Source organism: Aythya marila (assembly GCF_965140915.1).
Source record: "Aythya marila genome assembly, chromosome: 2".
NCBI lineage: Eukaryota > Metazoa > Chordata > Aves > Anseriformes > Anatidae > Aythya > Aythya marila.
Window position 1 is genome coordinate 83742201 of NC_139043.1, and position 24797 is coordinate 83766997.

Sequence of the window (24797 nt, forward strand, 5' to 3'; positions counted from 1 at the left end):
CGACAGGACCCGAGGGGATGGCATGGAGCTGGGACAGGGGAGGGTCAGGCTGGGGGTTAGGGAAAGGTTCTGCACCCAGAGGTGGTCGGGCACTGGGACAGGCTCCCCAGGGCAGTGGGCACAGCACTGAGCCTGATGGAGTTCAAGAAACATTTGGACAGTGCTCTCAGACATATGGTTTGATTTTTGGGTGGTGCTGTGTGGAGCCAGGAGTTGGATTCGATGATCCCTGTGGGTCCCTTCCAACTCCAGCTATTCTGTGATTCTGTGGTTTAGATGCTTGTTTGGATCAGATCCAAATACCATCACTAGGGCTGAACAAATACAATAGTGTACCACTGTCTAAACTGATATCGTGTAGAGGCACGATAAATTTTTAATGTTCTCCTGTTCAGGTAGTGCAGTTTTGAAAGTGAGCTCCTTTCTTAAATAAAGATAGCCATTGAAGTAAACAGGAAGAACTAATACTATTATCTTAGCAGAAATACAGCCTTAAGCCAATTCCTACTACTTGTGTACCATCATCCTTTTTCATAATTAATTAATAAAGGGAAATTACACAAGTAATTTGATTTGATTTTAGTTTCTCTAAATAAGAACATGAGAATGGTTTTATTGATTCAGAATTAGGGTCCACCTAGCCTAGTACGTTATATCCCATACAGGCCATAAACAGACATGTAGGGAAGAATAGGGAATCATATAATACTTGTTTCCCTAATGCTGTCATTGCTTCCAAGTTTAAAATTAAGTAAAATATAACAAGTATTCACATGTATTGTCCTCTGAATTCTTCCCCTTTGAATAGCAGAGCTTCACAGGCTTCTTCTGTGAAAAAAAAATCTGTCTTCACTGTCACGCAAGTAACAAACTGCAAAACTGAAACAAAAGAAAGCTAAATGGCTTGGCAAGCTAAGTAGCATTTTGTTTCTAGGTGGCCACGTTCAATCAAAACTGCAGTAAATGTTTTTGAGGTGTGTTTTGGTATATGAGAAACGATTCCTGCAACTTAGAGGTCCAAAAATATATTGTAATTAATACTCTTATTGACCATTTCAGGAGTGAGGGTAAAAACTCCAGGGAAATGGTCTATATTACGCTCTCTCCATTCAATAGCAGCCTTGCTGCCTGCTTTGCAAATCCGTCAGCAGCACCCTGGGAAGAAAGCAAAAGTGCTTCTCCTGACTTTCAGTGCATGCTCTGTAGTTAAATAGTGCTCTTCGAAATGCAGCACATTGAATGTTAAATCCCACTTAAGTAAGAAGAAATAGCACGTTATTTTTAAGCATAATCAGTATAGGAAAAGTGGGTATAAACAGGACTGGAGCAGTTAAAAAAAAAAAAAGCTCTTAAAGGAAAGCATATCTGCACACTTCTGCAAGTGTTAAATGTAGAAGAACACATCAGTCTTGGGACCTTACTGGAAATTTGTCTTTGAGTCTACTGGAAATTGGCTGTGAATATTTCACTTCGTCATTGAAGCGAAGTACAAAACACTCATAGCAGAGCCACAAAGTTCTGCTATTGATTCTGTAAAACCTAGGGAATAACAAAAAGTTGTCTGAAAAAGAAAATGGACAATCCCCTCTCCCTGTAGGAATTTGTAGCAGTGTCTTTCGAATACAGATGCGGAAATAACCACCAGAACTGTTTTCTGGCATCTTAAGCTATACTTAAACTCCATAACAGTTTTAAAAGTCACTTTGAAATTCAGAGGGTAGAAAAGGGCAGTGATCATTAAAGTACTGGTACATTCAAGAGGTGGGGTTATTTGTTTATTTATTTATTTATTTATTTCCAGTTTCCATGGTCACTGTAGACAATTGGATTAGGTTTGTTGGACCATCAAAAGGACTTGTTGATCTGATAGCAAAGTTGATGCCATATCTGGCTATGGATAGAGTGTGATTTAAAAGAGGTTACTGTGTCACATCTATAGAGGTGACTATTGCAGTTAGAAATTTTGACGTAATTTTATGCTGGGCAACCAAAAAAATAGCATACGGGGGTGACCTTTTCTATTGTAATTAAGGGGTTGGTACCTTTCCATGGGATTATTTCATGTAAAACATTAAAATTTGCTCTTGTCTCTTTTCTTTTCCAGACAGTTGATGGTAAAGACTAAGTTATCTGCAAAATATTTAATAAAATGTACTGCTGATTTAAGAGCTGCTTTGCCTTTGCTTGAGATGGAGTATTAATGTTTTTCAACCTCTTTTCCTCTTGTGAAATACCTCTGAATATTTTTTTCTACAACCTTCCACAAATGAGAACATCCAGAATAGCAATTTAAAAATCAGTGAGACAGTATCTGCCTGTAAATTCTATACAGATATGTTTTGTGGCTCCATTGCTGAAATAATTGAAAAGATCATGTGCTGATACAGCTCCTTGTAAAAATCCTTTCATAGCTGTTGTATAGTAGGGTTAGATATAATTTCATGAATTGTTTTAGGAAACAATAAAAAGAAATATTTTGCATAGCAGATAAACTGTAGCACTTTCTCAAAAACTGAATGACAACTGTAAACTGAATGACTTCACCACATAAAGAAGCACACAAACATTTCTTGGATAGTCAAAGGAATATAGCAGTGGGTGTTTGCCCTCCATGCATGTATGGGAGCTCCTTGATAAATCAAGAGATGTGCCAGAAAGAATGACTTCAGAGAAGACCTGCATCCCTTCCTACCAAGATTTAAATGTCCTTGCTACTGTGTGCTTTCGTGTGACTTGAGCTGAAATCACATGTCCTGACTGAATCACATGCCCTAATGTGCATGTGACTGAGGAATTTTAGTGGGATAATGAAAGTGCATTTCCACAGCCTGCATTGTAAGTGCCATGTTAACAGTTGTGTGTGTAACCAGGGCTGCCTCTGGTCGCCGACTCAGGACCTGAACCTGACATGGATTAACTGGCTCAAGGTACTACCCCATCTCCTGGAGGTCACTGCCTTGCCATCACCTCCCAGCTCCTAGTCCTCATGAAATAGCTTGCCCTTGCTGTTCCCTGGCACCTGCATTGAAAGCAAATCCTTGGGTGTTTGCCCAGGCCTCATGGCAAAGCTGTCTGAGAATGTCTTTGGCAGTTTTTCTTCTGCCAAAGTGATCAACAGTATTCCTTACCCCTGGTTTGCCTCCCATGAGGGTTACTTTTACAAAAATATGTGAGCATGGTCCAGGAAAGTAATATTTTAGTGTCACTTCACATTCTCTTGCAAGCCACCAGAATGGCTTTTGACTCCTGTAAATTGTGGGGTAAGATGTTTGATGGTCACACATGGCTCACCTTGTTCTGAACTTTCTGTTGTTCAGAAAGTTCTGTTGGCAGTTCTGGGACAGGTCAGAGAGGTAATAATTATACTTCCTTGAATTCTCAGCTCATTAGTGTTTTATGCTATTGTTATCATAAACCGTGTGAACGTACTACTAGTTAAAAACTCCCTCCTCCCTCCTCAAACTCAAAAAAAAAGTTTGGTTCACAACTTTGCAATAAAGTGCTTTGTTTTTCGCCTTCCTTGGTCCAAGCTGGTAGTTTACAAACTTACATAATGAGGGACAGGAATGTGCAGAAAAGTGGTTAATAGTGAACTTACGACCTTTCCTCTAGGAAAACTATAAAGCAGAAAGCTTTATTTTGCTGAATGTGCTGAAAAAAAATAATTAAGGAGGGAATACTTCTGTTATTTTCGTTCTGTTTTGTTTCCTTGTATTTGATGTCAGTATGCAGTCAGTGGCACTGATCTCTTGTACAGCAGAAAAACACCTAAAAGAAAAGCACAGAAAAGGGATTTTACTCACTGGAGCTGATTTGGCATACCCATGCGACAGTCTAAAGATTCCCTGCAAGCCGTGCTTGGTTGCTTCAGGCAGGAATTCTTTTCAAGCCAAAAGCAGGAAACAGATTTAAAAAAAAAAAAAAAAAAAAAAAAAAAAAAGTTAGGCTCAAAACCAAACCAAAAGCAAAGAAATACCAGGGTACCTAAATTTAAACTACATAAAATGCTAATAGGATTTTTTGAGGTAAACCTTCCATGTGTTTGTCTGCAGGACTTAGGCATTGGTTTGTAACCAGGAAGAGGTCCCATAATATGTAACTATAGGGGACTGTTTAAAAGCTCAAGAGCACAAATTTAACTAGAGTAAGCAGCACTCTTTTCATAACCTTATGTTGATATCCTTGTGGGAGCAGATAAATTTTTAATATGTTGAATCCAAAGTTAACATCAGGATGAAAAGTTTGTTGATCAATGTGTTACCTTCACTCTGTACGTTAGAGTATTTATTAAAAGACCATTGCAGTATCTGTGAGTAGGAACCCGACTAAAACTGGAAGAGCCAAAATATGGTTAAAATTAGTTGTAGTCCTTTTTTAGACCTTCTCATTTAGGTTTTCCTAAGATGAATACATTAAAAAGTTTCTGTGAAAATCAGACTGGTGACATTAACAATCACTACTGATCAGACACTAGTGATTCATTTAATGCTATCTGTACTGTGACGATAACAAACTTCCACATTTTATATGAATTTACTGCTTAAAAAGGGAATTGCTGAAAATGATAGCTCATTCTTCATGCACAGACTTCATTTGCTTTTCTCACTGACTTGGATGAGATGACGCAGTCTTATACATCCCTGTGCTGTTGCCAGCAAGATTGAGTAGTTTGTTTTGCCAGCAAGAATGCCATCTGAGGTACTGAATTTTGTGGTGTCGTTTGGGGTGGTACCCATCACCACCTGGAATAGGGATTTTCTAGTGGGAAATAGCATATTGCTCGTTACGGATGGCCCTAATTCCAGAAAGGAAAAATGCTTTCAAGTCCCAGTGTGTCAGCTGAAGCTGTAGTTGTTCAATGATTTTGAAAACCAGGCAAAAGGAATTTCAAATTGGAAAAATTAATATTTCAAAAAGAGCCACTGTCCCTAGTCACCACCAAATGTAGTCAAGGCTACATTTGAAAAGGTAATTTAAATTAAAGTAATTTCTTCCAGTTCAGTGCCTTGCCATTATTATTTGCCTGAAGACTCTGGCTGTGTTTATCTTCAATATTATTAACTTCAATAGACTTGAATGCAAGCATTTTAGCTGAGTGTCTCATCGAAAGGATAGCTTCTTAATCTATGAATTCCCTCTCAAGTTCATCAAAATAAGTCACAGATGGTAGATATTTGGAAATTAACGATGATCTATAGATTTGAATTTGTCAGATTAACACTTCTGATGCCAGCTGGAAATTAAAATGTGCTTTTAGTACTATTTATATGTAAAGTAGGCAATTATCCTTTTTTTTTTTTTTTTTGTAACTATCAAATTTGATTAATAATTAACCAAGGTTATTTTCCTGTAAAAAAAGGGCTCCAAAACCAAACATTTTATTTCATTTGCATTATTCTTTTTCATGGAAAATACTATGAGCTGTACTCACATATTCATAAGAGATCCAGCATCCGCTGGAAAAAGAGAAAACAATTTGAGATTTAAAATCCATTTGCTTATTAAAAAGAGCATTTATTCTCTACATCATAAATATTTTTTTAGTTTGAACAGTTAAAAATATTTTGTCGTGTTTTTGTTTTGTTTTTCTCTATTTTTTTAACCAATAGATGCAACAGGTGACTTTGTTCTCCTCTGTCAATATCTTGTAAAAATCTACAGAATAAATTTTAATCATAATTACAAAAGTCAGTTCACTGTTACTAAAAGAATGATTTTGGCTGAGTAACTTGAGACTTTTTTGTATATTTGGCACGTGAGAAAGATCTGTAGTGAAGGATAAGCAGATCATGCGTATGAGGAAAGTGTTCTCATTGCCTAATTGAATATATCCTTCATTTTATCTGCTATAGAAAAAAAATTACCTAACCTATCCTCTTGTATGCATCCTCATTGTTTTAAAATTAAGACCTTCCATAGCTTAAGTGCTTGTACGTGGAAGCACAAACGTATCTAAATTTACTCTCTTGTGTAGGCCAATTGAATTAACTTAGCTGCACATTTGAATAATAAAAATGCACATAATGATCAGTAGAACCAGGAATCATGCACATAAATTCATTTAGAAATCACATGTAACTGTTCACTTGAGAAAACAATTTGTAGCGTTCTCAAAAAAAAAGAAAAATCAGACAAATAGGATTCAAAAAAGTGCAAAATGTTAACATTTTTACTTTGAAATAGTGTAATTTGTATATTAAGACCAAGAGTGTGATTTCTACATGCATGTTTTAAATTATTTAGTTAAGAAGTGAAGACATTTCTGCCCTGCTGAATGAATGCTGTGCAAGTCATTCCAGAAAAAAAAGGAAAAAGTAAAATAGTACTGGATAAAATCCATTATTTATTCTTAAGTCAGTTTCTTGAGAACAGATTTAGAGCTGAATATCGGTGGCATACTACTGAATCATTTCATAAAAAAATAACACTTTTTCTTTCTTTACAGTTCAACAGAAGAGCAGTTTCACTGGCAAACACAAGGTAATGTACTTATCATTAGAGCACTACATGTATTTCCTACCAGAGTGGTCATACTTCCCAAAGAAGGTAGAGAGGAAATCAGTGTGCATTTATGCAGGGGTGGTTTTTTTGTTTGTTTATTTTGTTTTTATTGCTAGCATGTGAAAAATACAGAAAAAAAAAATGGCAGAACTTGGCAAAAGCTGTTAGGGTTAGCAAAAAGGACACCCAAAATAGTGCAATCTTTCAAGAGGGGGCATTGCTAAACACCTTTAGCTTTTTCTTAAGACGAGACCTGAGCTTTCTCAATTAGCTTTTATTAATCCAAGGCCACACTTTCAAAAGATGGCATAATTTTCCTGGACAGATTCGACCAGCCTCCTCTGAACATGTAATCTTGGTGTGTTCTCCATTCCTTCATCAGCTGTAACTGTACATGATGGCATGTAACTGGTTTTACCTTTTCCTTTCTTTCACTTTCTTGTGTTGATGTTATTACAGATGGTCAGAAGGATATAGAAGATGAGCTCACTACTGGTCTGGAGCTGGTGGACTCCTGTATTAGATCACTGCAGGAATCAGGGATACTTGATCCACAGGACTATTCAGCCAGTGAAAGTAAGTTGCTAAAAACGTGCTGTTCAGAACCCAGAAGTATTTGGAGCATTTTATTCTTTAAAACTAAAAATTGGTACATTTTCTTATAATGTTTTTCTTGATTATTTTCCGATGCTGGCAAAAGACAATGTAGTTGTGAGCAGGAAAATTGCCTCCCAGAATTTGCAATTTAATTTTTGGTTTTGTTTGTAATGGAGAGAATTTTATTGGAAGTTTGTGGGCAAAACCCCTGTGGCGTATATTTTAAGGAATATATTTTGTAGTTGCAGTATGGCTGTACTATACTATGAGGTCATGACACAAGACTTCAGCATCACCACTGCAAAAGTAACTTTCAAACAGCATAGTTTCAGTATGCAAAAATAATGTAATGGATTGTAGTGTGGCGTGTGAGTTTTTCTGATGTCACTTTTTAAACACAGCCATCAGATAGCTGGTACACCTTAACGCTGTAATTTTCAAACTGGTAAACAGACAAAACTAGTTAGGTGAACTTCTTAAGGATGATGCAGAGAATGTCAGCCGTAGCAAGAAACCTGGAGCCTTTTCTCAAAGGTTGGTGTATTGGTCATGTCACAGCTCTTCTGTTTGCAGAAGCGTGCAGTGAGTGGGTAGATCTTTTGCTGGGATCAGCAATTTCAGGCTAACCAGTAGCAAAAGGGAGTGAGGGACGTGCCACTCAATGTATTAGCAGAGCAGACATTTACAAATGTTTGTGCTCATAAGTTGCATACACTGAGACAGTTTCCCAACAGGCTAACACCTCTGTTAGAAGATGTAACCCTAGACATTGAATAAGCAGATTAATTCCCTATTTTCCGTTACTTTTTTCAGTCTCCTATCTGATACATCGTTCCATTCTGCCACAAAGCATGTGCCCTTTCCATCACTCCTACTGATGCTCCAGGCATTACCTTGACCTTTCAATTTTCTCTAGTATTCCTCTATGTCCTTCTCTCTGCTCCCTTGAGCCTTTTTTTTTGTTGTTTTGTTTTTTGTTTTGTTTTGTTTTTTTTTTCAGTCCCCTGCTGCCCAGTACTCTGTGACTGAGTCACATCTTTCAAGGTAGTTGCCCAAATTCAGCTTCCTCAAAATCAAAGGGGAAGATTTCTTCTTCCTTGGAAGGGCTAATGTGACAACCGCCTTCTGCACAGCCCCTCTAGCAATGGTGAATCGTCACCTGAAATGTCATCATCATTCCAAGTGAAAGCAAGGCATTGATTGCAAGGCAGAATTTTAACAAGTCAGAATATTTTTCAAAATTATTTTAAAAGAAGATTTGCAGTAAAATTCACAGCTGACAGTCCTGGGACGGTAGACAATTTTTCACTTTTGACATACACAAGATTTCTGGGTCAACAATGTCACCCACAGTTTCGGTAAGATGTTGTTTTATCTGAGCAAAATCTTCTGCTGAGAAATCATGATGTAACAATGTATGCCCTTATAATTTGCTCTGTTGTTTGTTTTATCCCCCTTTTTTTTATTCATTTGGGGGTGAGGAGAAACAGATTGAACGACTGACGTGATTAGGATTGTCTTCATACTGTGATTCTGTAGAAAAGTAAATCTGGGTGGATGGCAGGGAGGAGCTAGCATGGATGGGCATTTGGCAGAAACTGGATGAAGAGGTGAAAATTTAAGAAAAATGTTAGATTAGGATGAGGGCAGTAAATGGAAATAAATATGGGTAAGTGAAGAAAACTAGTACAAAAATTTCTGAGGAGTATCACCAAAAGATAAGACTCAAATAGGAATGTAGATAGGAAGGAGAATAAGGAATGTGGGCAAATGGAAAACACTGATGGAGAAGAGGAGCAATGGAGATGGACTGTGTGGGGAATGAGCAGGATAAGAACTGAGATTTGTTAAACCAGGAGGCCAGAGAGTTGGAAGCTGAATTTGGTTGGATGGTTTGTTCATGGGATCAGGAGATAGGTGCAAAGAGAGTGAACAACAGGGTGATGAGAATGACATTCAAGAAATGAAATGCTGATAGAGTTATGGACAGGACAGCAGCTGTCCCTAAGAAATACAGAGTTGGAGAGTACAGGCAGATGCATGTGCTCACAGGGGAGCAGGCTTCCCCACAGAGCTGCAAGCTTGATGATTTTCATTGTTAGGAAATATCTGTGAAGCTTTTGTCAGTGTCCAATATTCCTCTGTTCAGGCCTCCCTCATAATGAAACTACATCGCTATTTGCCATTTATGGTTGTAATTAAGAATCAGATATATATGCCAAAGCCAACAGTTGCAGCTCTGCTAATCACTCATAAATGCAATTAGGATGTCATATGCTGGAGTTCCTTTTTGGTTGGGTGGTCTTTACTCAATTTAGAATAAAACATCATGGACACATCAGACAGTTAAAATGTTACTGTGTTTGCAAAGTTAAAAGCAACAAAGTCAAGGATGTCTGTACAACATAATTTGTCTTTCTTGTGACTGCATTATACAACAGTTACTATCACGTCCTGTTTTGAACATTATCCGTCCATGCCTCATTTACCCCAAAGATAAGGTTCAGACTGCACAGCATACTGAAGGGGGATTTCATCTTGAACACTTCTAACTTTTCTAAGCAATGAGTAGAATGTATTTGCTATAAACGAAAACAAAAATCTCATATTTGGCAGTTCAACATCTTACTTAAAATTGACCTTTATCTCTTTTGCATCCCAAAGTTCTGATGTCATAGCTGTGAAATCATTCACATTATCTTTTCCTGATACCTACTTTTTTTCATTAGTGGATTGTTCACAGGTGTGTTGAGAACAAACATAACTAACTAACCTATGGAAGCAGTGTCTCAAACATATGAATATATGTTTGATAATATATATATATGAATATATATATATATAATATAATATAATATAATATAAAGGGAAATTTAAAACTTACTCTGAGATATCTCATGATATTTGTATTTCATAGGCACTTTTTGTCTTAATTCCTTCCGTCTCCAAAGAGGAAGTGAGAAAAATGTCTCAGTTTACAAGTAGAAAACACATTGTTTGTGATGCATTTGAACTAAATGTTGAATGTCACAGAGTAATCCACCAGGGCTCCATTTTTTTTCTCTGTGTTGGACAATTTGCAAGGAAGGCCTGAGGTCATGCTGTGGAGAATGAGGCAACTGCACAACAAACACTGAATAGGTTTGCACTGTGTGCAAACACTGTGTACAAGGAGGGAGAGGAAGAACGATGGTTCATAAAAGGCATCTCAGTCATCTTCTAAATTTAGAGGCCTTGAACTTGCAATATTACTTTATTTTACTTCTGCATTTTGAATGCAAAGCTGTATTTTACATCACTAGGCTGACTCTGACGAAGCATTTCTAGCCAGCCACGGCAGTTCTAGACTAGTTGAGACAGATTTTTAAAATATTCATAAGAAAGCCTGCCCAAAGATGTGACCACAGCTTCTTTTTCTGAACTGTGTGCATCCAGTGTAACAAGTCAATCTATGAGTAGCTCTATCTTTGTAGGGGATTAGTGTGTCTGTAGCCAGAATCTTTATGATTCAGTTTTACGCACTCTGACTTTCTCAGAATTATTTATAAAAAGTGGTCACATAGCAGGCACAGGCAGTTGTTATAATTCTCTAAATCTCAAATATCACATCTGCTATTCCTTTACTAGCAAATAAAAGCTGTGGACATAGGCTAACAAGACACATCACATGAAAGTGGCTTACACAGGAGGTCTGTATATAGCTAGCGGTGCTTGCTAATTATCTTTGCTGAGTGTGAATCAGCAAATAGACAAATGTACAGGTACATACGCTACATAAAACTTTTATTAATATGGGCCAAAACAAGCAGAGTGATTAATGATTAATTTTTTGAAGTAATTATTGTCAGACAAAGACATGCGGATTTATGCCTGCTATATTCTCTCAAGTTTTCTGTGGTTGTCTGTGCCTGACACAAGGCTGTATGCATCTGAGGAGTGCTCCTGCACTGTTGCCTTTCTCTTTCTTCTGTCTCTACTCAGTATAAACTGGCTTCCCAGAAACACGTGTTTCTACTTACAAATAAATAGACAAAAAGTAAGGAAACTTCCAGAACTGCGAAGAAGGCTGCAGCTGAGTTAAGTCCTAAACCTGCCTATCCTTGTCCAGCTTCCTGTACTGCACCAAATCCTCTTTGTCTTTGCATAGCTATAGATCAGTCATCGCTGTATCACTCCTGTTTACATCAAACAGGAGCTGACATGGTGTCTGACGGGAGTTCAGATCATCTTGAGTGCTTCTGGGGATGCCACCAGCAGAAGGCCAGCAGTCTACGCATACCCTCCGTCCCTGAGGGTGGCAGGTATGGGCTGCTGCTAATGGCAGTAGCCATCAGCTACTGAATGTCCCAGGGACCAGCCAGGTCCCTTGGTGTGCTGTTGTGACACTCAATCCTTCCTCCTGGTTCTTAAGTAGCTGTAACACCCCGTGTGGCAGCCCCGGGCAGACAACAGAGCTGTCTGTTCCTCTCTGAAACTATTCCTCAATCCACCGTTGTCTCCCTCTGATGGGGCCCCAAAGTACTTCTTTTGCATGGATGAAGATAAATACCAGTCACTCTGAATAGGATTGGGGGAAAGACCAGAGATGTGGAAGCCAAGTTTGGTTATACAGAAGACTCTGGGAATGGGTCACAGGGAGGGACAGCAATCCATGGTAAGTGTAGGGACTGGAATCGCTGGAGACAGAAACATGCAGGGGAGCAAGAGTTGGGCTGGGGAACAACATTCAGGAAAGAGCTAACACTAGGGATGTTTCAGTCAGACAGAAGGCACAGAAGCATTGAGTGGTGACTGTAGGTCACATTTTGTGACCTACATTTTGTGAGAACTGAGTATGCATTGTGGAGAGCATTCATTAATATTTTAGATTAGAAAGCTTGGAAAAATGGAAGGTGAGGGAAAAAAAAGGCACTTTAAACTCCCCATCACTGCCCCACTCAAATCAAGTAACTACTACAGGTCCGTTCCTTTTGCTACCTGTTCATTATGCCTCCATTTTTTTCCCTACCGTTACGTGTAAGAAGAATTGAAAAGCTGGAAAGGTTCATGGAAAGAAGGCGAGTAAACACAGATATACAACTGTGGGTGAAGAAGGCTGTTTGCTGGAGAACATTTTTCATTACTGCCTGATAAGGTCACAGTCTGGCCTGCAGATAGGTGGGAAAGGTCCTGATGAACTGTCTGAGGCACTGAAATGTCCATCCTCTGTGACACAGAGGACCTGGAGGCCTCTGAGCGATCATTACGGACCAAATTGCCTTTTCCTGCCCATGTTTGAAAGTTTGCATTTTAAAGATGGGTAGTGTGAGTAAGAGTGAGATCAACGTGGAATGAGAGGAAAATTTTGGTCCTGTATTTTATACTCTTCCCTCCCAGTAGCTGCCCTCTGCCCCTGCCTCTACGGTTTGTTAGCATGCCCCATCACGGACTGCCTGATACTGGCCTAAAAATTGGTTCTGAAATAATTAGCTGAGGCAGATGGAGTCCTTACAGACCTGTACAGGTTGCAGCAGTGAGGAGAGGCAATGGTTACTTGATCTGTCATGGCATTAGCAAAATGAGGGCTAGGCAGACTACTGAGATTATTGAGCAAATCCATTGGCACTTTCTTCCTAACTTAAACCACAAGCTCAAATGTCTCCTAATCCAAAAGTCTCTAATTTTAATTTAAGGTATCTATACTTTTATCTTTCATGCTATTTCCTTTGCTTCAGTCTCCACAAAATGAACCTTAGACAGGTCTTAAAAGGATTATGGAGTAAATTTATGGAGCTTTTGGTGTTTAAGTTTCTAACTGAAATGGAATCGTCTCACCAGTTATTTTTCACTTGCTTAATCACTTTATGTGGAAACCCTTCTTTTTTGCTCTCTAAATAGTTCCCGCAGACTGCAGCTACAGAGTATTTGTTGACATGAATCATAAAAATTCTTGGATCGGCGTGACATGGCTGCAATTGTCTGATATTTTTGAAATGCTACATTCTGAACTTCAGTTTATAAGTATTTGGTGTTAGAATTGCAGTTTTCCCCATCTGACACTGCCAGTACTCCAGACTTTTTTTTTTCACAGTTTCTGAATATATTTTTGTTTACATCTGTGACCCTATTGCCCTATGCTCAAGATTAATTGCAGACTGATAAGGGAATAAATACAGTGTAGATTAAATAACACTCTCTTCTTGGCTATCGCCGTTTCAGAGTGCACTTGTTACATGTTAATAAAAATGCAGGCAGTTAGGGACATCTCAGCCCTTCTGGGAAAGAAAAACCATGGCTCACCATAGAGGACTTGGCCTCATGATATATGAACTCTTTTAGTCCCTTAAAACTATTTGCCCAAAATGCAGCCTGGATGAATAGTAGTACCATTTAGATGTCGCTTTTTTTTTTCCCTCTGAAGAATAAAAGATGTTACATGAACAGATATTTTTTATCCCATGAAATTATGTATAACTGTTGTATTAAACAGATGTGGTTTTCACTTAACTAAGCTGCCTAATTCTGAGGCTAAAAAGATGAGCTAAGCTCTTATTTTATTGTCTTAATTCAGTTTTGTTTCAGCAATTTTTTACAATAACAGAGATCCTCCTTACTCAGTGTGAAAGCAGATGTCCCAGTTTGAAAGAGCACTCCTTGTTCAACCTTTATGATTTTCATCTTTTATCAGCTGCTTTATTCATAGATATTGAAAATGGATTGAAACAAAAAGGCTCTATTTACACAATGAATGTGTAAAAAGATGTGTGTTTATGTGTTTTCAATCCCATAGCTCTTGCTTTGTGAAATTGCCACCTGTCAGATGGCTGACATGCTGAATGAGATGAAATTTGGCATCAGTGGACCTCACAATTTGTTGATAGATGAAGTTATTTCCATTTCATTATCTACTCTGAGTGCCTGGGTGATACAGCTGAGTCATTCTTTGTGCACACAAAGGAGGTGTTCTCATGGGATCTCCTGATAAACATACACACTAATAAAATCATGTGCTCTTTGAGTATGCTTCAGAAAAGAAAATCACCTTGGCAGTGTGCGTGCCCCTCTGTAATTTTTGGAATTGGATTTTTGGAGTAGCAGTGGCGTAAGTGTGCAACAAGGGTCACCTCACCTTTCCTCCTACTTCTCTTTCCTGTTGCATTAATGGAAACTGGGCAGTCGTCTGACTCAACAGTTCTTAGCTGCAGATAAATCAGGCCAAGTATGAGGCTTGAGGGAGTTCTGATTTATTGATAAAACATCTGACAGTATTTTAATACATTCAGAGTAAATACTTGCGGATGGACATTTTGGACGCCTCTCCTTATTCCATCCATCTCTTCTAATACAAGCCTTTTCAATATATTGGCTTCAAAACTGTGGGGTTCCCAAGTCATCTTTGCCCAATTAGTAATGAGGTATATCCTCTGAAAGGTGGACAAACACGAAAGTCTTTTGTTAAAGGGTGGTCTCACAGTTATTTGTGGCATGTTCTCACAGAAAAAGTTGCGCACAAATTGTCTGAACTGTGAATAAACTTATGTTTTTTGGAGCAGTTCTTAAATAATTAGATTTTTGAGTAACAGGGATAAGATGTTGCTTCCTTGATCCTTATCTGCCTTCCCTTTCTGACCCTAGTCACCCTAAATAGGAGCATAAAATAATCATCCTGTCATTTAACATAGTAATAGCCACTGGCCAGCAGTGAAACCAGTGCCTACAACACTGAGACCTGGTCCCTGTGGCAGTCCTCAGAGGAAGCTTAACGTCATTACAGAAGAGCTGACCACATAAAGTTGCTGTGCATTCATTGCTAAACCTTGTTAAGACGTGAGGATCTGATATTATGGAGCAAGCCCTAGACTGACCCAAGAGCCAGCTTTTACATCTCAGAATCAATGTTTACAGCCAGTGCTCCTCTGGAAATGCTCCATCAGCGACGAGCATCCTTAGCTTGGACTTCATTTTTTTATCCTCTGTCAGAGGCTGAGTTCAAAGGTGTTGAGAGTAGCTCCAGATGAAAAGATGCAGTTCAAACACCATCATTACGTACTCTATATCTTCCTTTGGTCACCTTTGCTCCTTATCACTGGTATCAGCATGGTAAGATTTGGGTAAAACAAGCATGTCTTTGCTGCTAGCATACTGCATCCAATTAAATTCATATCGGTCTTCTCATTTCAAGAGTGCAAATGACTTTTTTTTTTTCCCTTTTCCTTAGTGATCACTTCCCTTATGCAGGCAGGAGAAGGCCACTGCAAAGAGTCAGACTTAGGAGCAGAGCCACATCAGGGGCTCTCACCACCAGCAATCCTGACAGCCTTTGGCATCTGTTTCATTGTCTGTGGTCTGCCATGACTTTCAGGTAGTGGGGTGTTACAGATTGTAACTCGGGTCCAGCTGATCTCACTCTGCCAAGACGCTCTGCCTGTCTTCAAGCTCACGTGTGACTGTTTCCCAGCAGGAGGCCTGGGGAAGCCTGAAGGAGCCAGCAGCATTCAGGGAAGCTGCTTCTGCTTTTGCTTGTTCCTCAGGGCTGGCACAGGGGTTGCTGTGGGCACCCTCCTGTGCATGACACCAGCTGCCTAAATTTTTCTGCAGATATTTTATAGACCAGTAGGGTATCCGGGTGGATTTGCAGGCTTCTCAGGGAGAGAGTGCTAGAAGGCACTGGCAGAACTCTCCAAAGCGTGACAGTCCAGTATGTTCCTGTCCTGTTGGATCTAAATGCTGACTCCATTTTAATCTCTCTTCTAGCCTTCTCCTTTCCTGTGCTCTCTCGTCCTTTGCTATCCCATCTTTCCATAAGCTACCCATTCCTGTCTTACCAAACCTGTATGCCTATTACTTCCCTTCTTGCTTCAGTTCCATCTTTTCTTTTCCAGTTCCTTTATCTTTCTTTTCACAAATCATGAAATAAAACCTCAGTGCCCTGCCCCCAAAACCTTATTCACCCTCAGAGAAAAAAAATAAAAATAAAAACATATTTTCTGCATAAAAGTGGCCTTGTAGTCCTCATTTTTTACACCTTTATCTAACTTTACGCTAATCCACATTGCTCATTGATGTGCCATGTTGCAAGTCCGAAGGTAATACTATGACAACATTACAACAGTCATTTGTAATTTCCCTCCACTTCAGTACAGCAACCTGTTGTCTGATTTTCTGTTTCAATGCACTGTCACCTAGAACATGTCTCTTAGGGTTCCCTTATCTCAGGTTATGCCTACGTGATGAAATGGACTTTTTATGTATCAATACCATACTGAGGGAATATGACTTCGTATTGCTTCACATCTGAGCTTGCTTGTCCTGAGATGAGTGTGACTTGAGTACGCAGTGTCATTTCATGCTGTGTAAGTGACTTACAACCCTTGCCTAAATAAAACAACCCTTTAAAATCTAGCTTTATTACTGTGCTTCGAAATGTGAAAGTTGAATTAACACAGGAGTAATAACAGCTGGTAAAGTATGTATGGAGGGGGAGAATGAAAATGTGGGAGCACTGAAACCAGGGAAGCAGGAGCAATTAGTAGTAGCTTCAGAGATGGAAAGGAGGTAATGATCAGCTTGTAATGATTAGCCTGTGGCAAACTGAAATCCTGCACAAGTAACCAGGTGTTCCCTCATCCACTGCAGGAAGCAGTTACTGAAACTCATTAGAAAGTGACAGTGACTTATGGTAGCATCTGTAGAAGCAGAACATGGAAAGATTTTTGGCAGCGCAGAAATACATCAGTAAATATTTTGTCTGTAGCATGGGCCAGGAAACAAGTGCACCCACATCCTCATGACAGACTGATAAAGCACTCGCCCTACTCGTGCCGTAGCGGTATGCCAGCGCCCGCGCTCTCAGCACGGTTAGAAGTGCCAAGAGCTGCACGGCTCTCTGAACTACCCACGCCAGCTCGTGAGCACGAAACCGGTCTGTAGATACAGCTGTGCAAAAGAGGTAATTGGCTTGTTGGCCTGTGTGAAATGTGCATGGAGTAGATCATCTTGGCAGGTATGGTTTTGGCCACGGAGAAGTTTTAGGCAGTATTTGTCTTCAACCCACATAGATCGGGGCATACCTTCTGTTTTATGGCTTGGGTGTTTCTGGCATATGAAAAAGTTTCTCATAAAATTTTGACCTAGTTGACTTACTTATTAGTAAACCGACTTCCAAGGCAGTGTTAAATACATTCTGAGCCAGTTCACCTCAGAAACCAAATAGCCATTTTCATTTGTGGACAGAAAAGATTCAAAATTTAAGACTATTAAAGGTCAGGGAAAAATAAAACAAAAAGAGTTCTACTTTGCACGTCATAGGAGACCTATTCTGTGCTAGTAGCTATGTTCATAGAGCAAAATACAAGATGCAATGATACCTTTTGGTATCCGATCCAGATATCTGTGAATAGTTGTGTATGCTTTGTAGTCAGAAGCTTACGTTTGTTTGTTTTTATTTTTGCTAGCAGCATAGGTTAAGTCTACCAGAAGAGATTTGTCTGATTTTTTTGATTTCTGATAATGCACTCAGCTTTCATGTGAGTCACGCTTGTGTGATGTCTGTAACCATCTGATTTTATTTCCTAGAAATAAAAAGGGAACACTTTCGTTCAATACTATCAATAGCAGCCTTAAGCTGTGGTGGGCAGAGAGGGCGATTAGGAACACTTGAAATTGACAGTTGGTCTTTTAAGGTATAAAATGCTTCCAAAAATTATGATTTAATCATACAAAAGATGTTCTTAATTTATTTGGCTTTTTTTTTTCCTGTAAACCAAGCACACACTCCATTTTAAAAGTGTATATCTCTTGCAAAATGGGAGGTAGATTGACTATGAAAACATAAATTTAAAAAATTACAATTATTTATGCCAAAATTCAGTGTTACCCAAATGGAAGCGTGAGACTTCCTTCTGAGTCGGAGATTGCTGTCTGCATAGCTGCACATGCTGCATCCTCCTGCATGCAAGTTTCTTCTTGTGGTCGCCTTCAGAAACATACCTAATCCCATCCCAAAAGCCCAGTTCAGCAACTGTTCTACTGTTCTTCCATAGTCTGATCTTTTAACACGTAGGAAACTTCTGTTACACAGAATACTGTGTGACTTCTGCCACTTCTAGTATTGCATGCCACCTGTAGAGTTTCACAGAAGTAACATCACCATCAACAAATCAGGTTGTTTGTGGAAAGAAGTGGTTTATATTCCTGGTGTAATTCACATCATGTCTACTTCAGGCCACTGACAAGGTTTTGTAGGCAGAGGCTCCTCATGAGGGTGTAACATGTGCCAGCAGAAATTTTCCTGCAAAAAGAGCTCCCGATCAACCTTACACATCCCTAGACAGAAGGCTAGAGGATATTACTTTTCCTCTTTGTGTCCTCTGTAAATGCAATTGAGCTGTTATCCTGGCTGCCCATCTCTCACCCGGGCTCTTTCTATCCATTGCTCCTATAAAGCCCATCATCCTAATGGCTAATGATAAATTATGTCTTTCAGATAATATCTGATTTCAATATGTGCAGAGTTTAGCAAACGATTTCATAAAATATGATTAATCTTCCACAAAAGAAGTTGTTTAATCCTGAGGTCGGTTAAAAATTGCAGTAGTAGCTTATCCTTGATTTTAATCTAAATTTCAGGCAGTTTTTTTTCAATAAAAATCAAAGACAAGGGGAACTTCTGTATTCTGAGGTTAAATATGTTTAACCCTGTTATTGCTTGTTGCCTATCTTTAGGTCTTGATCTCTAACATCTCCAATAAATTCTCTCATCTGAAACAGAACTCCCAATTTTTTCTTACCATCAAACTTTACCAAGTATTGCTTATGAAAGAAGATTCATCTGTCTTGCATTTTGTACAAACATCTGGAGTAATACCATGTCTGGATGGATATAGAAAGTAAAACATAATGCTTTATCTGAGTAAATAACACTGAACTTAGCTTATTATTTCAGGGTTGCTTTAGGCTTTGCTATGTTGCCCTGTTCTCTGAGTCTGGGATTTCATATTCGCCACATATGGTTCCTAACTTTCAAACAACTTTTATTTTATCTCACTGGAGGTTCTGTTGCATTCATAATGTACCAACTACAAATTTTTGCCATCCATGAAGAAATTCCTTCTCTTAAAACACTTCCTTACTCAGTTCAGCTATTTCTGGTTTTCTTCTTGTCCCTCCCAGGTGCACAGTTAGTGAATTTTAACCACCGGGCAGTATGGGTTTGCAGTAACGTGCTGGAGTCCCGATAGTCGGTGCTAGTGCTCATTTTCCAGCAGCCTTGATTGCAGAGCCACTCCTGAGAGTCATTGACAGAGGAATTTCTAAATGGCTTTCTCACTTCAGGTCTTATAGTTTCCCACTACTTCTTGCGGATGGTTGTAGTGCTTTGCTGTCCCACGCAGCAGTGGTTTATTATTTCAAATCCTAACCAAAGCTTTCATTTTTTCTCTTACAATAATAGCTGAGTTTTTATCAGCATAAGCATATGATAACCAGAATGCAATGAAACCATTTTCTGTTCCCAGTTCACCTACTCTCAAAATAAAATGATCTTTGTCTTTTATTCTAGCAGTAATTAGGTTAGAAAGAGAGTTAGAAGGGATATCCTTGTATTGTTCCCTCACATAATAGTATCAGCCTAGTTTTTACATCTTTTCGCCAGATACATATCACTTATAGGCTGCTTGGATGAAAATGAGCTTAGGCTACATTTCTGAACGTATTCCACCAAATTCTATTTTCCAGTACCTAAAAATATGTTCTGTAACAACACTACAACCCTTTTCTGTATCTGTAGGTAGAACATAGCCTTCTTAGTATTGGTAGAGCATAATATTGCATATAAATTACTTTCCATTTCTGTAAAACAAGTTCATTTTCAGTGTACTTGTTCGAGAATGCTGCCTCTCATCTCAGGAGATATGCTTGTTTCATAACAAGGGAGCTAATTTAATATAGAGTTTATAACTTATTCCTTCAGTTTAGGTATGTGTATGCTTTTTTTTTCCCCTTTCTTTAAGCTTTATGCATTACTAGGCCATGGAATGCCTGTGTTACATTGCAGCTGTGACATTCTTTATTGTAATATAGAGGTACTGACATCTGTAATATTTAGTATCTCCTAGAATATAGATCTTGAAATATTTTCCTAGTACTGTCCTGAGTGTATGAGTCAGACCTGAGATATGACTAACAGCTGTCTTTAAAGTCCTTCTTTTCCTCCAGAATGATTGACCAATTGTCTTAATCGATACATTTAATTTTTTCCTCATTATTTTTTCTCATGACATCTTATGCATAGTAAGCCTCTGACTCAAGCCCATGTTGATGGCAGATTATCTTCTTCGAATTTTATATTTTCCTTTGGCCTAATTTTTCCTTTTTCTGCCTGTAATTATGAAAACATCTTCTTTTTATGATATCCAGAAAGGTCTCCCTTCTAGTTCCCATGGCTTTCCCTACATCTGACCACTGCCTCTGTTGCTTCCATCTACATTTGTTGCAACTTCCACAGAGACTAGGAAATGGGGAAGAGAAGTCTGAGCTTAGGTGGCTGCTCCTTGTCATCCTGAGCAATCCCCTGCAGGGTTTCCCTCACCGTTCCTCCACTCAATTCCTCAGCTTTCCAGCACTGTCCGAAATTATCCCAGCAACAGAGAGTTCATTCAAAGAATGTTTCTGATGATCTCGGAAATAAACCATGCTGCAGTGGAGGGTTTTAAAACAAACAAATGGTCATATATCTCTTTGCAAAACTGGGCAACAAATACAGCCAGGCTTTCGGAGTGGTTAGCAACTACTTTGCATAACTATACACACTTAAACAAAGAAAAGTAGGTTGTAGGGTAGGAATCAATATTTCACACTGAAACTAAATGACCTAAGAGGAAGAAGGAACAGTAAACAATGACTTTTGGTATTTGAAATCCTTAATTAGGCCTATATGAACACTTAGAAGATGACTCCTCCAGCTGGAATGTGAGGCACCTCAACCTATTAACTCTGTAAATGAATGTTTAAAGGACATTAAAGGAGTTTCGCTAGTGCTTTGTTTCAACTCTTACCCAAATGAGCAAAGCAGGTTGAAGAATGTGTGAAGTGATTAATTACACTAATTAAAAACACTTTATTTACACTTACTCTATAATTTATCATTACTACTTCTGTCAGTTGATCGAAGGTGAGTGAAGTGTTGTTTATAATTGGTATGTGAGCTAATTAAATGTTCGTTCTAGCATGCTTTGGTCTATTTCCTTTGTCAATTAGAACTGGCATTGCAATAGATGATTGACCAAATGGAAATGTATAACACAATAATTGTGCTCCAGTTTACTACTTAATTGGAGAGGAAATGTGCCTCAGTATTCCAACTGAGTTTAAATCTTAAGCAGAGAAAACATCCTGCTCTTTCCACTCACGTGCTAGTTTCACTGGAAACTTCACACGGAAAACTAAGTAACAAGCATGTAATTATCTCACGGAGGCTGACTAGGTATGTATTTCTGTAGTTTGTAGTTCAATTATTTTAGCCAATTCAAAAGTAATTATTACATACATTTAGACTACTGAAATAATCATGCTCTTATCTTGTATTAATATAGTACTGTATGTAACTTATCGTTATATGATAATTATTTGATCATTTAACAACTAACAGATAATGCATTATTGAATATTTATTACATGATAGCTTCTGCTCTGTAATACAAAATATTAGTCCTGTTTAATAATTTATTTTTTTTTTCTGTTGAAGATTGACTGTACAATAGCTATATTGCATGAACTAAAAATATCTCGACTTGTCATGTACAGGGAAGCTACAATTTCTAAGAATTTCCTATGTGATGTATTCCATGAGATACTGCAGTCTACCTACTAGGAAATGAGTAACTTTTCAGATGATTGACTGGCAGACAGTAGGGATAGGCTGTCATTAATACTACCACAAGGAATGATTTCTTTGGTTTCTTTTTGTGAGTTCCTCCTTCACAATAATCCCACATTCTAAATTTTGTCTATTTAGTTTTGTGAACCAGCAATGGCACTACAAGATAAGGTAAAAATATATATATATATTAAGTTATCTTAGTTTATAATAAAGTTAATCCACAGACTCCTACTACCTTACCTGGCTGTCCTGTAGATAAAAATATATCAGTACCAATACTGATTGTACCTAATTCTTATCAGCTTTTACATCACGTATGTGTTTCTAAATCCTCACTCAGGATATACTAATATTGCAAATAGCAAAATTTAATAGGCTGTGTTTCTTCCTTCCACCTCTAATCAGTGTAAAGGTAGTGCACCAGTCTCTCAGCACTTCATGTCTTCTCAGCAATTACAACAGTTAACTGCTAGAAATGCTTAACTTCTGACACAGTTAAGCTCCTTGGACTCCAAATTCCTAGTGGGTTTCTTACATGAAATACTCTTTTGCTTATGACCACTATGGGATATGATCTGGAAATCACTGCTACTGCATATTCAGCAGACAGGGACCTTCTGAAAGAAGGGAAGAGAACACGTCATGACTCACCAGCTCTGATTCCCAACCAGCTCTGATTCTAACAGCTATTAGATTGCTGATGGCTACAGTGCCTGTTTTTTATCATCTCTCACCGAAGCTCCAGTAGGCATTAATGACTATCCACTGAATCAAAATTCAGTACTGTGCTGATTAACTCTGGTCAGTCTTTTTTTTTTTTTTTAAATTTAATTTAATTCTTTCATTGCTTAATTTGAGCATCCTTCCTCCTAGCCCAGGACTGTGGATTGTGGCAGGCAGCTGAGCATCCAGCTTCTCTCTGTGTTTGTTTCCAAGGGTGTGAGGAAATCTGCATTCAATTGTCTTTGAATTTGGCAATGTCAGGGAGAGTTAAATCCCTCTTTTTGCAGGAGGACCAGCAGAAAGAAGCATCCCTTTAAAATGTGGAGCATGCTGATGTAGTCAGTCTGCTGATGACATGAGGTAGCCCAAACTGGAGTGAATTACTGAGATTTGATTTATGTTCAAATGAGTCTACCCATACTGCTGATGTGAGGACAGGCTGCCTCGGTTAGTGACCTTCTGCCACCCTGCCACACCATTCTGTGACCCACCAGGGAGCTGGTTTTCGGTGCTGCTACATTGCCCGCATGTTCTAGCCAAGTGGCTGCTGCCTCTTCCCAGTGCTTCTCTCTGCCCCAGGAAGGGCATCTCCGCTGCAGAAGTTACTGATTTGACATAGCTATCAAGTCAACTGCTTTTCAGCTGAACTTCTCGCAGTCCCATGCAAAAGCTTACTTTTACAAATGGTATTCCTGATAGACTGAATCTCAACAGGAAAAAAAAAAAAAATGTAAAAAATGACTAGGCATACAGCATTTCAAATAATATAGCTACTCTTTCCCAGCACTGGATTTTTTAATTGACTTTATACTGTACTTTCATTTGGTACATTTTCTCTGTAAGCACGCTTTACTTTCTTACACTTAAAATATCTTAAAAACCGGTTTGACTCCTACTGAAATTGCCAGGTGTACTTCAATGGATTTGAATATAGTAGCCTTAGCCCCTGAGGATTTCTGAGTATACAAAAATGGACATTTTGGACCTTCCTTCATTGTGTAAGTGGGATTGTTCTGATGAAATGTAGGTAAAAAGTCAGTTGCACAAGTTAAACAAATTTCTGTGCTGAGCAACATGATACTGTTTAAAAGCAAACTGCACTTTTTTTCGAACAACAGAAAGCTTTTTTTATCTTGTTTTGAGTAGGCTGAAAAGTGTTGTTTGAAGAAAAGGAAACATAAGGTATGACCTAAACAGAAAAACATAGTAAAATAATTATACGGATAGAATTTTGTTGTTATGTTACCTTTTTTGTTTCCCTTACTGGTCTATAATATTTTGTTATTTCTTGGATAAGAAGTAGAACGAGAAGTTTATGTGTATTTGTTCTATGTTTTATGTGCATTTGTAACTATTTTTTTCATTGTCTTCAAATTCACTGGTAGAGCCAGAACAGTACCTGCAGGTACCGAGAAGTATCTTGTTATTCTGCTGTTCTGAAACAATTCTGTCTGTATGCAAACACACACTGTATAAGAATTACTTATTTTAAAAAGAAATCAAAATGGAAGTTTTGGTTCTTGCTCTTTTTTTTTGTTATGTGGTTGGCTTGGATTTTTTGATTCTGAATGTTGGAAGATGGAAGAGGAGGTGGTCTGAAGAAAGCAGAATGGGCAGGCAGAAGATTTGAATTCCAAAGAAAATATTGCACTTAAAAATAAAAGGACAAATGTTTTCATAATTTCTTTTTTTTTTTCTTTTTTTTTTTTTCCGTTTTTGACACAGACTTAGATGATTATAATCAGGACTCTTTGTGTGACTTTGATTTCCTGTAACCAACTGTTACTATGATTTCACTGAATTAATAATAATCTTATCATTTAAGACCGCTCACTTCCTTGCTTTGGTTTTTAAATAGCTATGCTTCACCAGATTGCAGCATTGCACATTGTATTATCATCCAGAAAGAAGTACAATGGCTTGAGGTGAAATCCTGCCATGCAGCACCTTATCCTCTACAGGTAAAGGGCTCAGTAACAGCCCCAGCCGTGCCTGGTGAGGCTAATTCTGCAGCCCCACACTTCTGCAAGCTCTGTGACCAACCCTTGCCAGAAGCAGCGAGGTGCTGCACCGCTTCTCTTTCGTCAGTGGTTTGTGATGGAGTCTATTAATCAGCAGC

At 38.5% G+C, this 24797-nt stretch overlaps 1 protein-coding gene across 2 annotated transcripts in view; it reads left to right on the forward strand.

The window, feature by feature from the left end:
* The window catches only part of CTNND2 (catenin delta 2), a 394794-nt gene that overhangs the window by 82096 nt on the left and 287901 nt on the right, over window positions 1–24797 (forward strand). For both annotated transcript variants that reach the window (XM_082752927.1, XM_082752928.1), the window contains exons 2-3: window positions 6446–6480; window positions 6961–7077. In XM_082752927.1, coding sequence (XP_082609053.1) covers window positions 6446–6480; window positions 6961–7077 — 152 coding nt within the window. The remainder of the gene's footprint in view (window positions 1–6445; window positions 6481–6960; window positions 7078–24797) is intronic.